Source organism: Pholis gunnellus (genome assembly GCF_910591455.1).
Source record: "Pholis gunnellus genome assembly, chromosome: 19".
NCBI lineage: Eukaryota > Metazoa > Chordata > Actinopteri > Perciformes > Pholidae > Pholis > Pholis gunnellus.
Window position 1 is genome coordinate 21385760 of NC_136546.1, and position 15836 is coordinate 21401595.

General features: G+C 48.0%; 1 protein-coding gene across 1 annotated transcript in view; it reads left to right on the plus strand.

The window, feature by feature from the left end:
- LOC306711749 (centrosomal protein of 170 kDa protein B-like) overlaps positions 1–11622 on the plus strand; it is a gene marked incomplete at both ends in the record, with an annotated part of 13297 nt that extends 1675 nt beyond the window's left edge. The window contains 15 exon segments of the mRNA XM_079180766.1: positions 60–161; positions 1222–1418; positions 1420–1741; positions 1824–2866; positions 3427–3603; positions 3803–3911; positions 4287–6023; positions 6729–6966; positions 7075–7231; positions 8995–9036; positions 10051–10188; positions 10799–10887; positions 10989–11082; positions 11165–11216; positions 11432–11622. Of these exon segments, the coding sequence (XP_079036892.1) occupies positions 60–161; positions 1222–1418; positions 1420–1741; positions 1824–2866; positions 3427–3603; positions 3803–3911; positions 4287–6023; positions 6729–6966; positions 7075–7231; positions 8995–9036; positions 10051–10188; positions 10799–10887; positions 10989–11082; positions 11165–11216; positions 11432–11622 (4688 nt within the window).
- Between the last annotated feature and the right edge of the window lie 4214 nt (positions 11623–15836).

Here is a 15836-nt window from a genome sequence, read left to right on the forward strand (position 1 = left end):
GTGTGTGTGTGTGTGTGTGTGTGTGTGTGTGTGTGTGTGTGTGTGTGTGTGTGTTTCAGAGGCTCCGGTGAGTCGGCCCACTCCTCTGTACGGTCAGCCATCTTGGTGGGGAGAAGAGGATTATGGACATAAAGTTCAAACCAGCGATGAACCTCATGCAGGTAAAACAATACTTCATCATGTTATATATATATTAGTGCTGGGCAAGTTAACGCGTTAATGTCACGTTAAGGTATTCATTAATTAACGCCGACAATTATTTAACGCATTTATTTGTAATTATTATTATTATTTTGAGAGTGCGTTGCTCACTGGCAGCGGTGGAGGAAGTCTTCAGACTACGTTGATGCAGCGCGTGAGAGACGTTTAGAGAAGCTAAAGACAAGCTAACAGATGCTACAGAGACAAGCTAACAGATGCTACAGAGACAAGCTAACAGATGCTACAGAGACAAGCTAACAGATGCTACAGAGACAAGCTAACAGATGCTACAGAGACAAGCTAACTGATGCTACAGAGACAAGCTAACAGATGCTACAGAGACAAGCTAACAGATGCTACAGAGACAAGCTAACAGATGCTACAGAGCAGTGGAGACACTCTGCAGGTTGGTGTTGTGAAGATGTCGGTCTGAGGAACGTTCTCATGACGTCACGTATGAGCCTCAAGACGCACCGTCACCAGAAGAACACACGAGTTGTGTTAAAGGAGAGACGACAACAGCGACGCGTCACAACGAGCACCAGCTGCTGCTCTCACTGGAGACTACTGGACATCGCTGGGTGACCTTCATCACCTCTGAGTTACAGCATCATAGTGATGAAGAGGAGAACACACAACACACACATTGTGATGAAACGTGTTGTTCGTGTTCACAGCAGTGAAGGTTTCACATGACGTCACACACTGAGCACAGAGAAGAGACATGATCGTCTCCAGCGTTCTGTCACCGTATCTCTACAACATCTGATGCGTTTAAAGTGTTTAAACCAAATGTTGTTGCCCTTTTGTTCTTATAGCAGTACTTTTAAAATAAAAGTGCGCAATACACTACTTTTGAATTCATTATTGAATTTTGCGCATGATGCGATTAATGGCGATAAAACATTGTAATCGTTGCCCAGCACTAATAGATCTATATACATGTCTGTCATGTAGAAGTACCTGTATGATTATTATTGTTGTTGTTATTAATATTAAATGTTTGTTTTTTTCTGTCAGAAGTTCAGAGAGACGCTTCGTTGGTGGATCCGGACTTTTCCGGATCTTTGCTCGACTCCCAACCAAAGACCGCTTTCCCTCCGTACCAGCGTGAGCCGAGCTACTTCGAGATTCCCACCAAGGACTTCCAGCACCCCAAAACTTTGGGGGCGGAGCTTCACGAGATCCCCACCAAGGACACGGACACGCCCAAAGCACCGCCGCCCCCCCCCCACCCCGACCCCGCCCGTGGTTCAGAGCCACGCCTCCTTCACCATCGAGTTCGACAACTGCATGCCCGGCAAGATCAAGATCAAAGACCACGTCACCAAGTTCTCCACCCGCCAGAGGAAGCAGCAGCAGGCGCCGCCCAACGGCAGCGCCATCACATCAGCCACGCCCACAGATGTGATGTCAGCGGAGAGCAAGGTGGCCGATTGGCTGGTTCACAGCGACGTCAGCATGATGAGAAGACGTCCGACGTGTGAAGATGTTTACAGCACCAAGAGTGACCTCGCCATCAACATCAAGACGCTCAGAGGTCAGAGTCGTCTTCACGGACCGAGGCTGTTTTTCATGTAACATGATGATTGATTGATTATTGATTGTTTTCTTGTTGTCAGGTCACCATCATGAGGACGGAACCCAGAGTGACTCAGAGGACCCGGTTCTCAAAGGAGGGAGGAGTAAATCTCACCACTCCACCCAGTCGGAGCAGTCGGAGGCGTCGCAGCAAACGGTCCAATCAGGGCCGCTCCAGTACTCTCCACCCGGACCGGCCCCGGCCTCACCTGTGGCCCCTGAGAGGCCCCTGTCCCAGAGTCCTCCTCAGGACCGGTCGCCGACCACAGAGGAGCCCAAACAGGGGCCCCCCGAGCACCTCACCCAGCAGGCCTTCATCATCGAGTTCTTCGACGACAACCCGCGCAAAAAGCGCTCGCAGTCCTTCACGCACAACCCGGCTCACGCCGACTCGTACTCCGCCCTGAAGGCCAAGCTGGAGCGGCGGAAAGGCGGCGAGAGGCCAGCGTCCGTGCATGGCCACGTCCCCCCCACCCAGCAGGTGACGGTTCCCCTGAAGGGCCAAGGTCACGGTGGCCCCCAGAGGTCGAGCTCTCTGAAGAGGGAGAAAACTGAGGGGGAGGTGGCCTCCTCTGGTTCCTCTTCTCGATCCTCCTCGGTTGTCGGCATCAGACCCTTCGGCAGCGTCGGGAAGAAGTCCAAGCTCGCCCAGGAGTTCGCTGCTGAATTCCTGAAGGATTCTGTCCGACATGATTCCTCCCCAAAGAGGGACAAGATGTCCCCTCCCCCGATGTCTGCACCGCCGGTGATGGTGACGCCTCCTCATGCAAGAATTCCTTCCCCCCAAGAATCTCCGGGTCCTTCCTCAGTCTCCTACCCCACTTCCCCCTTACAGCCTACGGCGACGTCAAAGCCCTCGATCCCCACCAACGCTGCTGCTGTCCAGACCGCTTCTCCGGTCCACTCCTCTGGGCCTCCCATGGCCCCCATGCTGCCCCTGGGCGTCCGTGCAGGAGACCCCAAAGCTTCCCAGAGGATGATGAGGAACGAGGAGGACGACAGCCTGAGTGATGCCGGGACCTACACCATCGAGACGGAGTCGCAGGACAAAGAGGTGGAGGAAGCTCGCAACATGATCGATCAGGTGAACTCACGGTGACCTCAAAGTGTTGTTGAAGCAGCTTTCATGGTTCATACTGCTGATGTAAAAACTTCCCTTTCAGTTCTGAGTAGAGAGAATATTTACTTGTGTAAAAGTGAAACAACTCCCTGAACATTGACTCTTAAAAAGTTGCTTTGCATTGAGACAGAGAACAAACAGTACTGTATGGAGGCACTACTGAGGCTGTTGTGTTGCTAACATCAGTAAAAGACACAAACAAACATCCCTTTAGAGCGTCTTGGTTGGGGGTGGCTGTAAAGACCTTATTTGTGTTATAATATCCAAATAAGTGACCAAACTACGTCTATACTTCCCCTTCTTCAAATCGTCAGTCCACAATCAAATTGCCGATATAAACATCGTCTGAACTACAGAAAAGCTTCTATAAATATATCTGAGAACCATTTTCATGTGAGGTGCCTGAATAAAAAGTGTGTTTTTAAATCGCTTCAGGGATGCATGAAACCTCTTGTCCTTCTTGCTCCTTCCTGTTGCCGTGATCCTGCCCCCCCCGTCCTCATGCATGCCCTGTGCTCTGACAGGTGTTTGGTGTCCTCGACTCTCCAGAGTACAGTGGTGTGAACACAGGAGTGTATAGACCTGTAATAAATGATGGCAAGGATGAGCAAGCTAATCTGCCTAGCGATGGTAGCACTGTGGAACCGTTGCATGGCTTTATCCCAGCTGCTATCAGCGGCCCCCCAACAGGCCCCATACAGGTAAAAAACCAGTAAAAACAGAATCAGAACCTGGAAAAAAACACCTGTGTAGCATGTTCTGATCCCAGTGCATGAAGTCTAGTGTTGTTATTCCCTCAGATTCTCCTGGTACATTATTTACTCTGTCAAGTCTTGGAGGACTCTTTGGTCCCACGTCTCTATCGTCCGGTAAAGTTCATCATGTTGTTTTGTTTTCTAGGTTCCATCAGCAGGTCTGGAAGGACCCAAATGGGTCTCCCGCTGGGCCAGTCTGGCAGACAGCTATGCTGAACCTGGTTCCACTCCGCCTCAAGGGGAATGTCTGGAAGGTGCGGTTTTATTTCTGTCTATGCAGTATATCAGAAGACGATGAGTTGGGTATCAAACCCAAATACTTTTCTACCTTCTATTAATCAGATAGCCGTATCTAAAATTATTCTTTTTGACGAACTCTAATATTGACACTGGAAAAGTTGGACAATGCCAATAATGCTGAACTTTAAAAGCACAATCCCTGATTGCTGTAAAGCACCTTTTGACCCCACATGGTCTGCTTCCTAACGTGGACTTGTTTTTGGTGTTGGTACATTAGTTGAGGATTGGGCCTTAAAACATCTATTTTATAAAATATAATGCAAATTAAGTATATATATAATATATAATATAATTTTATTTGAGATAACTGAGATAACTTTTTTTTCTAGATTTGCGCTTCATGAGCCGGTCAATGGGAAATTACAACTACGATAACTCTGAGTCGGAGTCCAGCCACAGCTCCAGAACCAGAAGGCTGCTTCCCCAGGTGCCTCCAGAGAAGCTGGATAGTGTTACCCCAAGTATCCTGATTCGCCACGAGCCTTACCAAGTCCAGGAACCTCTGGACCGAGTCTCCGGCCCTCTCCGCCCACAGGACTCCACCCTGTTGCGCCTGTCCGTTCAGGATGATGTGGACCCAGACAGCCTGAGTGACGCCAGCCGCTCAGATGACGGGCTTGTTCTGGAGAAAACAAAGAATCACCAGGCCAGGACTGGATCTTTGTCTCCAGGGGCCGCTGGTCCTCTGTTCAAGGGTCCAGAGAAAGTATCTCCCCCCTCCAAATCCACCTGTTTCTACATTGGTTCTGAAGACAGTCCAGGCAAACCTGACCAGGCCCGGAGCCCGGTACAGTCTGAGAGGGCACGCGAACCCCCGGCAAAACCTCCCCCTACCACCGTCCTGATCCGACACCTGAGTGGACATGAACCCAGGAAGGCCGGTGTCAAACCCAACAGCTCTGCTCCAAACCTCCAAATACAGGACAAGGATTCTGTCCCCACTAAAGACAGCTGCATATCATCCATCGTCCGGCAGGAAAGCTTCACCAAAGACCGGCCCAGTGACACCGTCCAGATGAAGAAGCTTCCCCACATCTCCAGCCACCCGTCCATCAGAGATATGGAGCAGAGGAGGGAGACCATCCAGGACCCGCAGTCCTTCCTTCAGGAGGCCGAGCGAACTCTGTCCTCTCTGGACTCCAAGTTCCCCTCGTCTGGCTCCGGTCGTAGCTCAAAGAAAGGAGGCTCCTCCACCCACATGGATGACTCCCTCTCTGGTGAGTCGGATGTGGACACGGCGAGCACCGTGAGCCAGGTGAGTAGCAAGAACGTTCCGATCGGCTCCGCTTCCAAAAAGCGTACCGCCATCAGCAGCCTCCAAAAGGAGAAGTCTTCTTCCAGCCCGTCCATCCAACAGAAGGGACGACAACTCTCTGCCCGCGAACGTCTTTCTGAGAAACGCCGAAACCAGACGACGACGGATGCATCAAGCAAGGCAGAGGCAGCGAAGCGCTTCCAGATGCGCCGCAGTGCGGGGAACCGTGGATCTCTGGATCTGTCAGAAGGCAAGCAAGGTTCTTCTGGTCAACACTGGACCGAAACAACATCATCTGACCATGAAATTTCCCGTCCGTCCAGCCGGAGCAAGAAAGTCATCGCCCCTCTTCAGAAAGAAGACAATGGAAAGACGCCCAAGACGGCAACTCAGCAGATTTTGACGCGGTCCAACAGCCTGTCGGCACCGCGGCCGACCCGGGCCTCCATGCTCCGCCGAGCACGCCTGGGCGAGACCTCGGATAACGAAGGTGCCGAGACCGACCGGGGCTCCCAGAATTCTGACCATATCACCGCGCCGTCCAAAGCGTCCGCTGATGGGAAGAAGTTGTCCAGGCTGGACATCTTAGCGATGCCCAGGAAGAGAACCGGCTCCTTCACGGCTCCCAGTGATACAGAGACGTCCTCCACGGGACGCTCCGGTTTCTCCAATCGAAACTCTGAGTCCGTCGTCGCCGCCCGGAAGACGTCTGTGGGCGACGCTCGCCAGGTCACTAGCAGAGGGGGTGGAGCTCTGGGGAAGCAACCGCTGACCCGTACTCGGTCCAGCGGTGCCAAGTACCCCACCGCCGGTGAGTCCTGGCTGGATTTTAATGATGTAGATGTACATCCTCTTTTCATCTGCTTCTCCTCTTCAGGATCTGATGGTCTTATTGTGGGTCTGTCCAATCTCATTTCAGATTAAACTTAAGTCTTACAAAATACATGATATATTATTGAAATCAGGATCGAAAGAATAAGTTGTAGTTCAATCTGAAGAATATTTAATGTGTTTTTATGCAGTAAATTGTCAAACTACTTACCTGCTACATCAGGGATTCATTTAACCGAGGCTTTGTTTCAGTATTCTGTTGGTGGAAGTCTGCTGCTGTTACCATGGAAACACAGCTTACCAGCATCACTTTCTTACGTTCTGTCATGTTTGGAATAAAGATGTGACTCTGAATCCACGCATGAACCCATATCCTGGCTGTAATAACGGAAAAATGCCAAAGCAATATTCGGACGTTATAGATTCTTTGTACTGAAAATCTCATGACAGTCGTGATCTAGGATGGCGATGCCTCCATCCACAGCTCACACATCTAGAGTTGCATCACATTCAGGAACTACAATTCAACAGCTAAATTCATCAAAAATCCCAAAGTTCTTCATTCTCCTTCCATCAGTGCGAAGCTCTCAGATTGGATGTTTTCTCAGTTTAAACTAGTGATTTAACAGAACTGAGACAGTTTGAGCTTCTTCAGTAAAATTAACCTAAATCTAAATGTTTCCAGGTTCCCGTCGCAGACAGAAGGGCTCAGACTTCTCTTCATCCTCTGAGGAAGAATACGAGACGAGTGGAGGGAATCCCAGAACCAAACGCTCCTCCCATCCCTCCACTTCCTCCCAAACGCCTCGCCACCGGACGGCCGCCACCCGATCCAAGTCGGTCTCTCTGGAGACGGAGGATGAGGACCAGAGCGAGGTGGACCCGTATCAGAACTGGTCCACGCACAGCGCTGAGATCGCCAAGTAAAATAGAAACAATGACCCTTACGTTGACTTAACAGAGTAACTCTGGTAAACTGGTCTTTCTCTCACGGTGCATCCAAACCTTTATGTTTTGTGTTTCTCCTGCAGGCTCAGTCAGGACCTGGCCAAAGATCTGGCCATCCTGGCGAAGGAAATCCACGATGTTGCCGGGGACGGAGACTCACCGAGCTCCGGCATGGGAACTGCCACCTCACCCAGCTCGCTACCCAACACGCCGGCCTCCACCATCTCTGCTAGGGAGGAGGTAGAACATGCTGCACACCACTAAATGTCCACTACAACCACCACAACCACCATAACCAATACACCACCACAACCTCTACAACCACTACACCCACTGCAACCACTACAGCCACTACAGCCACTACAGCCACTACAACCACTACACCCACTACAGCCACTACAACCACTACAGCCACTACACCCACTACACCACTACAACCACCACAACCACTACACCCACTACAGCCACTGCAACCACTACAACCACTGCAGCCACTACAACCACTACACCACTACAGCCACTACAACCACTGCAACCACTGCAACCACTACACCACTACAACCACTGCAACCACTACAACCACTGCAACCACTGCAGCCACTGCAACCACTGCAACCACTACACCACTACAACCACTGCAACCACTACAACCACTGCAACCACTACACCACTACAACCACTGCAACCACTGCAACCACTACACCACTACAACCACTGCAACCACTGCAGCCACTGCAACCACTGCAACCACTGCAACCACTACAACCACTGCAACCACTACAACCACTGCAACCACTGCAGCCACTGCAACCACTGCAACCACTACACCACTACAACCACTGCAACCACTACAACCACTGCAACCACTGCAACCACTGCAACCACTGCAACCACTACACCACTACAACCACTGCAGCCACTGCAACCACTACACCACTACAACCACTGCAACCACTGCAACCACTACACCACTACAACCACTGCAACCACTGCAGCCACTGCAACCACTGCAACCACTACACCACTACAACCACTGCAACCACTACAACCACTGCAACCACTGCAACCACTACACCACTACAACCACTGCAACCACTACAACCACTGCAACCACTGCAGCCACTGCAACCACTGCAACCACTACACCACTACAACCACTGCAACCACTGCAACCACTGCAGCCACTGCAACCACTGCAACCACTACACCACTACAACCACTGCAACCACTACAACCACTGCAACCACTGCAACCACTACACCACTACAACCACTGCAACCACTACACCCACTGCAGCCACTGCAACCACTGCAGCCACTACAACCACTACAGCCACTGCAACCACTGCAACCACTGCAGCCACTACAACCACTACAACCACTACAGCCACTGCAACCACTGCAACCACTACAACCACTACACCACTACAGCCACTGCAACCACTGCAACCACTACAACCACTACAACCACTGCAGCCACTGCAGCCACTACACCCACTACAACCACTACAACCACCACAACCATCAAAACCACTACAACCCCTACAACCCCTAGAACTGGGAACACCCTAGATTTATAACATTGGTTATAACAATGATTTGTCCACAACCAATGATTTTAAAAATGGTGGACAGTCTGAACTAATGACTGTGACAACAAGACGAGGTTACCAAACACAGTTAGTTTGTGTTATCTTGTAATGTGCAAGAGTTTAGGATTACATACTCCTTCACAGTTACACACATTTAATGTTAAACAGCTGGAATCTGAAACAGTCAGTCAGTAACTGTGTGCTGCTGTTAGTGTGTTCCCAGTTTAAATAGTTAGACAAACATGTTGCCCTGTTTGTGTAGTTCGGTCCATCATCTCTATGATATTCTAAACATCAAAGTGTGCCGTGAAGAAACGTTTCTCTGCGGTTGAGTTCCAGGTTCCAGGATGATTGTCTGGAGCTTCTTCATGCTTTGGATTCTCATGATTCATTTCTCTGTTGTGCTGCTCAGAGGCCATCTTATCCATACTTCTGTGGGGTTGGACCATCTCAGGTGTCTTACTCTGACTCATCACTCCTCCTGCAGTGTGATTGGTTCCCCTCCCATCACTGATCCTAACACTCCCCTCTCACCAGTGTTTGATTGGACTGAAGCATTTTTTGTTTCAGTTCGGTATAAAAGATGATTAACCACAAAACTCAAAACAAATCCAAGCTGGACTCATTCTGCAGGATCAGGGTGTGAAGTGACAAACAGGTGTACCGGTATGACAACCCGACCCAAACCTACAGGGATCTACCTACCCGACTCTACCCGACCGGACTCTACCCGACCCGACTCTACCCGACCAGACTCTACCCGACCAGACTCTACCCACCTTTACCCAACCACATTCTACCTGACCAGACTCAACCCAACTCTAGCCAACTCTACCCGACCCTTAATATTTTAATTTTAGCATCTGACTGATTTAGTGACTTTTGGTCTTCTTTCTAAAACTAGTGGTTCAGCAAAATACAAGATTTAAACAGTCTGCACAAACAGTTCTTATCTACCTGACTCGACTCTACTCAACTCTACTCTACTCTACTCTACTCTACTCTACTCTACTCTACTCTACTCTACTCCACCTTGCTCTCTAACACATGTTGTAGTTCATTACCATCTGTTAGTATAATAGTAGTAGTGGATGGGGCTTTTCCTCTCCAGCCAATGAGAAAGGAGTAGTCATTTACATTTGGTCTCTCACTCTCACATCTTTATTTTCAGTCTGATTCCTGCTCAGATTGATTTTGTGTTTTCCATTGACTCCCATTGGCCTGCACCATTAATTAACTGGTTTGACTGGTTTTGGGACAGTTCATGGCACTAGAGCTGGTGACCCAGTAGGACCCTCCTGCACTCCTAAACCTCCCTGTTATTGTTACACGCTGTATCCCAGCAGAACTAAAATTCACTGCACATGTCGCCCTCCACCATCAGCTGCATGTTGACTTGGTGCATGCGTTCACGGAGCACTCGCCGGATCAATAACCAATAATCAGTGGGTTGGATCTCTCTTTCCAGCTGGTCCAACGTATCCCCGAGGCCAGTTTAAACTACCAGAAGGTTCCTCCGGGTTCTGCTGTCGTCTCGGACCTGGACGCTAACATGAATGAGCCGGAGCCCGGTTCTAAGCAACGCCGTCCGTGGAACCGCGAAGAGGTCACTGTTTAATCCCCGAGGTTCACACTGCAGCTCGGCTCTGTTCTAATGTGCACAAGATGCTTTTTAAATGTGTTGATTATTATTATTATTATTATTGATTAACAGACCTTTAGAAATACAAATCATACAAAAAAAAGTCCACAGCTAAAATGTTTTCAGCTAGCTTCTCACCTGCTGGTAGTCTGGCTGGTTTTCACTACATTAGTCTAGTGCCCCCTAGAGGCCGAACCGATCATTACAGCCACAATGTATTCTGAAGTCTTAGTGGAGCGACACATCTAAAGGTGAAAGGTCATTGATTCGTGAACATCTACAGGAGCAGGAATGAGGTCAGTACAACGTTACTGCTCTTGTAGATGGAGCTAGCTAGTTGCTAGCTGATGTCCAGACTCAGAGTTCGTCACTAGAAAGATAAAATAATAATAACAATAATAATTTCCTGAGCATGCAGTGTGAACATTTCTTAAATCCATCAAACTAAAAGAGACTAATGCAGTTAGTTTTGGTGTGCTGGGAAATCAGGATGTAAACGTCTGTGGACATCGGTGTTTGATGTCACGTTTCTGACTCATCGGGTTCCATTTTGTCTCTGAATGAACTCCGTCAGGTGATTCTGGACAACCTGATGCTGAATCCAGTGTCTCAGCTGTCTCAAGCCATCCGGGAGAACACGGAGCAGCTGGCCGAAAAAATGAAGTAAGGGAGCCCTTGATGATGCTAAACTTTCAGATTGAGGTCCAGTTTTTGTGGTGGTACAGGTCTCTACATGATGTGGTCCGCTGTGGTTCTGTTCTCAGGGTTCTGTTCCAGAACAAGGCCGAGGTCTGGGAGGAGATCGAGGCCAAGATCAACGCTGAGAACGAAATCCCCATCCTGAAAACCTCCAACAAGGTTCTTCTCTAAACTCTAAAACTCGTTCACTATTCAAATCTGATCTGAGCGCAGCTGCAACTTTTTCTGTTTCTTGTTGCAGGAAATCACTTCGATCCTGAAAGAGCTGAGACGAGTCCAGAGGCAGCTGGAAGGTGGAAACTATTTGTTCTGCATAATATGGGACATAAAACAAAGATTACAAACCCAAAGTATTAGTACACAGAGCCTCTTTGTGCTAAGCTAGGCTAACCACTATTTGTGCTCAGCTAGGCTACCTTGTTGTACCTCTTGATGTTGTTGTGACTCTGGTGGACTGAGGTGGACCTTGTTGGACCCGGTCTTGAATGTGGTCTTCCTTCTGTTCTAGTGATAAACTCCATCGTGGAGCCCGGAGGTCTCCAGACCGTCGGGACGCCGTCTCTCGTTCAGACTCGACCGACCTCCAGAGACAAGAAACCCGCCGCCAAACCCCGCGGTGCCCCCCCGACCGCCAACGCCAACACAACAAGCACCAAAAGACCACCTCGTGGACCCGGCGGGGCCCACTACATGGCCTGAACAACCCCCCCGTAGCACCTGTGGACCGTAGCCATGAATCCACATGGCCCCGCCTCTTTCCAGTGATCAGCTGACCCGTGTTCCACACCACATACCGACAGTACTCAGTACTACACTTGTGTCATAGTATAAGTACACAAGGAATCCATGTGCTCATTTTACCACCACATCAATATGTCTCCCTCTAGTGGTGAGGAGGCAGACTGCAGCCGACTGGACCTGAGTTTAGACTCAGCTTGTCCCTTCTGGGCTCCTGTAGACTTCATGAAGAGGACCTGGTCTCTGTAGATATGAAGGACTCATACAAACAGAAGTTTAACAAGCAGACACACAAGAACTTTGTCTAAAATAATCAATGAACAAGATTATCAAGACCCTTTTAGTCAGGTGCTCCTGATCCTCCTGGGGGGTCCCACGGTGGTCCTGGACCCTGAGAACCCTTTAAGACTGAAGAGCTGCTCCGAACCCCTTCATGAATGTTGAAGTAACCTTTCCCAGATAGAGAGACCAGGTCCTCCTTCTGGAGCCAGTCTCTAGGTGTCTATAGGGGAACAGGAACCCACATGGAACCACCACCCACGAGGGCCCGGATAGAGACCAGGTCTGCAGGACTTTGTCTGGAGGAGGATGTGAGTTAAAGTCTTTACCTCACTGCAATGCATTGTGGGACATTAGAGTTCTTCCTGTAGTCCAGACCTGGGACACAGCTGAAGTCCTAAACCAGGACTCAGACCGCCTGCAGGACTGGAAACGCTGGTTCTGTGTTGTGGATTCATGGAAACTGACCAAACTAAACGTTTATTGATCGGCTTTGTGCTTCAATCGTCTGTTTGCTGCGTTGGATCAGACGATCCGTCGTGTTTTCTGTCTGTTTGTAGAAGAAGAAGAAGAAGAAGTTCTGTTATACTTTACTGTGAATGTTCTGGTTCTGAATGTCTGCGGAGATCAAACGGCCGATCGCCCTGCTGGTCCTTAAACGCATCGCCTTCCTCAATCACAACGAATGAAACAAAAAGATTCACAAACATTCTCACTTCATCAAACTGTAAGAATCAGAATCGTGACCATGAGAAGTCATAATTATTCTGTTCAGTTTGTAAAACACGATCAGCTGACGTCTTTATTCTGTTTAATAACTCAACCTCCAGAGCTTTCTACCGTCATCAGCTGACTTCAGTTTATTTAGCTTCCAGGTTCAGAAATATCATCCCATAATATTTAATCTGTCTCACGATGCCAACAATGAAATCATTTCTACACTTTAAGGTTCTTCATCTGATGCAGCTTCCACCGTGTGTGTGTGTGTGTGTGTGTGTGTGTGTGTGTGTGTGTGTGTGTGTGTGTGTGTGTGTGTGTGTGTGTTCACATGTTTCAGAGATCGGGTTCATCGCGTCCAGGACCTGGTTAGCCTAGCTTAGCACAAAGAATGGAGGCGGAGGGAACCTGCTAGCTTCACTCTCCTGATGCATTTCTCTAAAGTGATCCGCTGGATAAACTTTTATTTTGTAAGGTGCACGTTTCCTGTAGCTCGAGGCAGGTGAGGGTTTGAGGCCAGTTCACCAAATGTGCACTTTTTCATTTGACAAACACCTCGTGCTTTATTTTGACAATCATGTTTTATTTTGACAGTCATGGTGTTTTATTTTGACAGTCATGTTTTATTTTGACAGTAATGTTTTATTTTGACAGTCATGGTGTTTTATTTTGACATTCATGGTGTTTTCCTGCTCTGCAGCCAATGAGAATGTATCAATTCATCACCTGCCCACAAGACAAGCCTGATTGGCCGTTGTAGTGATGATGTCACTGCTGCCGCTCCAGGTGATTGGTCGGTTGTGTTTTGTTGCATGTGACTGTTTCCTGTATCCTGTTATCAAAGCTTTTAATGAGTTTCTGAAAACATTGTTTATTTATGAAGTTCATGTGGACGCTCATGACATCATCATCATCATCATCATCATCATCATCATCATCATCATCTTTCTTTGTATCATAGAATCATTTGTAATAAACTAACGTGAACCTGAACTCTAAGTTTAAATACAACAAACTGCAAATATCTGTTCTGTGTTTTGTGTGTTTCTTCCACGACAAAGTAGTACTAGTAGTGTAGAAATACTCTGTTGCAAGTAAAAGTCCTGCATTCAAAATCCTTACCGAAGTAAAAGTACATCAAGTTATCAAGTTTTATGAGTAAATATACTTAAGGTATCTAAAGTAAAAGTACTTATAAAACAGAACGTCTCCTTCGGTTTTATTACTAATTCATGTAAAAGTATTTCAATGTTCATCAATGTGGAGCCACGTTTACACACCTTGTGTACTACAAAGTACTGCATCATATAAACACGTTCTTATGTAAAAGTACCCAGAACTATCACATAAAGTATCAAGTTTCAGCAGTAAAAAGTACAATATGTACCTCTGAGATGTAGTGGAGGAGAAGTATTTTGTAGCAGAACATGGAAATACTCAAGTAAAGTACAAGTACCTCAGAGTTGTACTTCAGTACAGTACTTGAGTAAATGTACTTTCCACCTCATAAATCAAATGAAGCTAAATTAAATTGATTTGACAGTTTTAATGAAAGATCTTCATTCTGATCAACAAGAAACATTTTTAATAGAAAATGAAATAAAATATCACATCATGTATATTGTTATATAAATGAATATAATGTCCCAGAATCCTCTGGGGCCCTCCGACATGGACACTAAAATTAAATGAAACTTCTCCTCTTTGATTGGCTCAGTCTGTCCTGATCTGACTCCGCCCCTTGGCCTGGGTTTGCAGATGTTTTAAACCCCGCCCATCTGGCTCGGCCTCCTCCACAGGTACACCTGGGACCAAACACCCGATGATGTCACTCCAGCTCAGGTACACACACTGATTATCATATAACTTCATGAGATGACCTCACCCATCACCTGGGCGTGGCCCTCTCTGATGTCACTGCTGACATCATCAGGAGGCCAGCGCAGCTCTCCACTCTCTACCTGTCAGAGAGGGAGGGGCCAACCAGAGAGGAGGGGCCAATCAGAGAGGAGTCACAACTGAGGCGGGGGAGGGACCAATCAGAGGACTCACCTGTTGGAGCACCTGATTGGTTATTAAAGGACGAGTTCACTGTTTCTTTACAGGAAGTCAGTGTGTGTATTTTTCAGTCTCACCTGTAGAGCCACTGCATCCTCTCCAGAAACTCCGCCTACTGTTGATTCACAGGTGTTCATCTCAGCAAATCCGAACGCAGAGACAACAGGAAACAGGAAGCTGAGAGACAAAATAAAATCACCAAAATAAAAGATGTGAAGACCGAAAAAAATCCTGGTTTACCTCTGAGAGACAGACAGACAGAGACAGAGAGAGAGAGAGAGAGAGAGAGAGAGAGAGAGAGAGAGAGAGAGAGAGAGAGAGAGACAGACAGACAGAGACAGAGAGAGAGAGAGAGAGAGAGACAGACAGACAGACAGACAGAGAGAGAGAGACAGACAGACAGAGAGAGAGAGAGAGAGACAGACAGACAGACAGACAGAGAGAGAGAGAGACAGACAGACAGACAGAGAGCGAGACAGACAGGTGGCTCCTCCTCGTCACGTGTCTAGCCCCGCCCCTCCGGACCGCTGCCTCAGAGGATCAACTGTCGGTGAGATGGAAGGTAGGAAACAGCTGTTCTCTGTTGTTTTAACGTCTTTTATTCTGAAGGATGAGAAGCAGACTGATCCGGATCGATCCGTTTAAAACACAGAAAACTGCTGATTCATTGCGTCATTTCGATCCTGAAGGGAGATGCTTCTTCTTCTGTGGTTTTAATTATTGATCTTTAACGTGACGCCGATGGAAAACTGATCCATGACGTTATTTGAACCTCGTTCCAAACCCGGTAAAAAAGACCGTTTTGTTGATGTTTTAATGACGTTGATGATGTCTGAATATATGACGCCATTGCTCCCAGACACAGAAGTCGAGCTGAGAGATTAAGTTTCATGAGACTGAAGACATTGTTCTCCACAGAATGATGATTGTGTTGTCGATAAAATTGGTGTTGAATGTTCAGGAGGCAGCGAGGAGAACCGAGGAGGAGAGAGGAGGAGGCTCCCCAAACTAAAGAACCCTGCAAAGATCTGGAGGAACCGCAGACAGCAGAACCAAACCAAAACCACAGGTCAGGACCAACAGAACCTCAGATAGAACACCATCAGCTCAGAACCAACAGA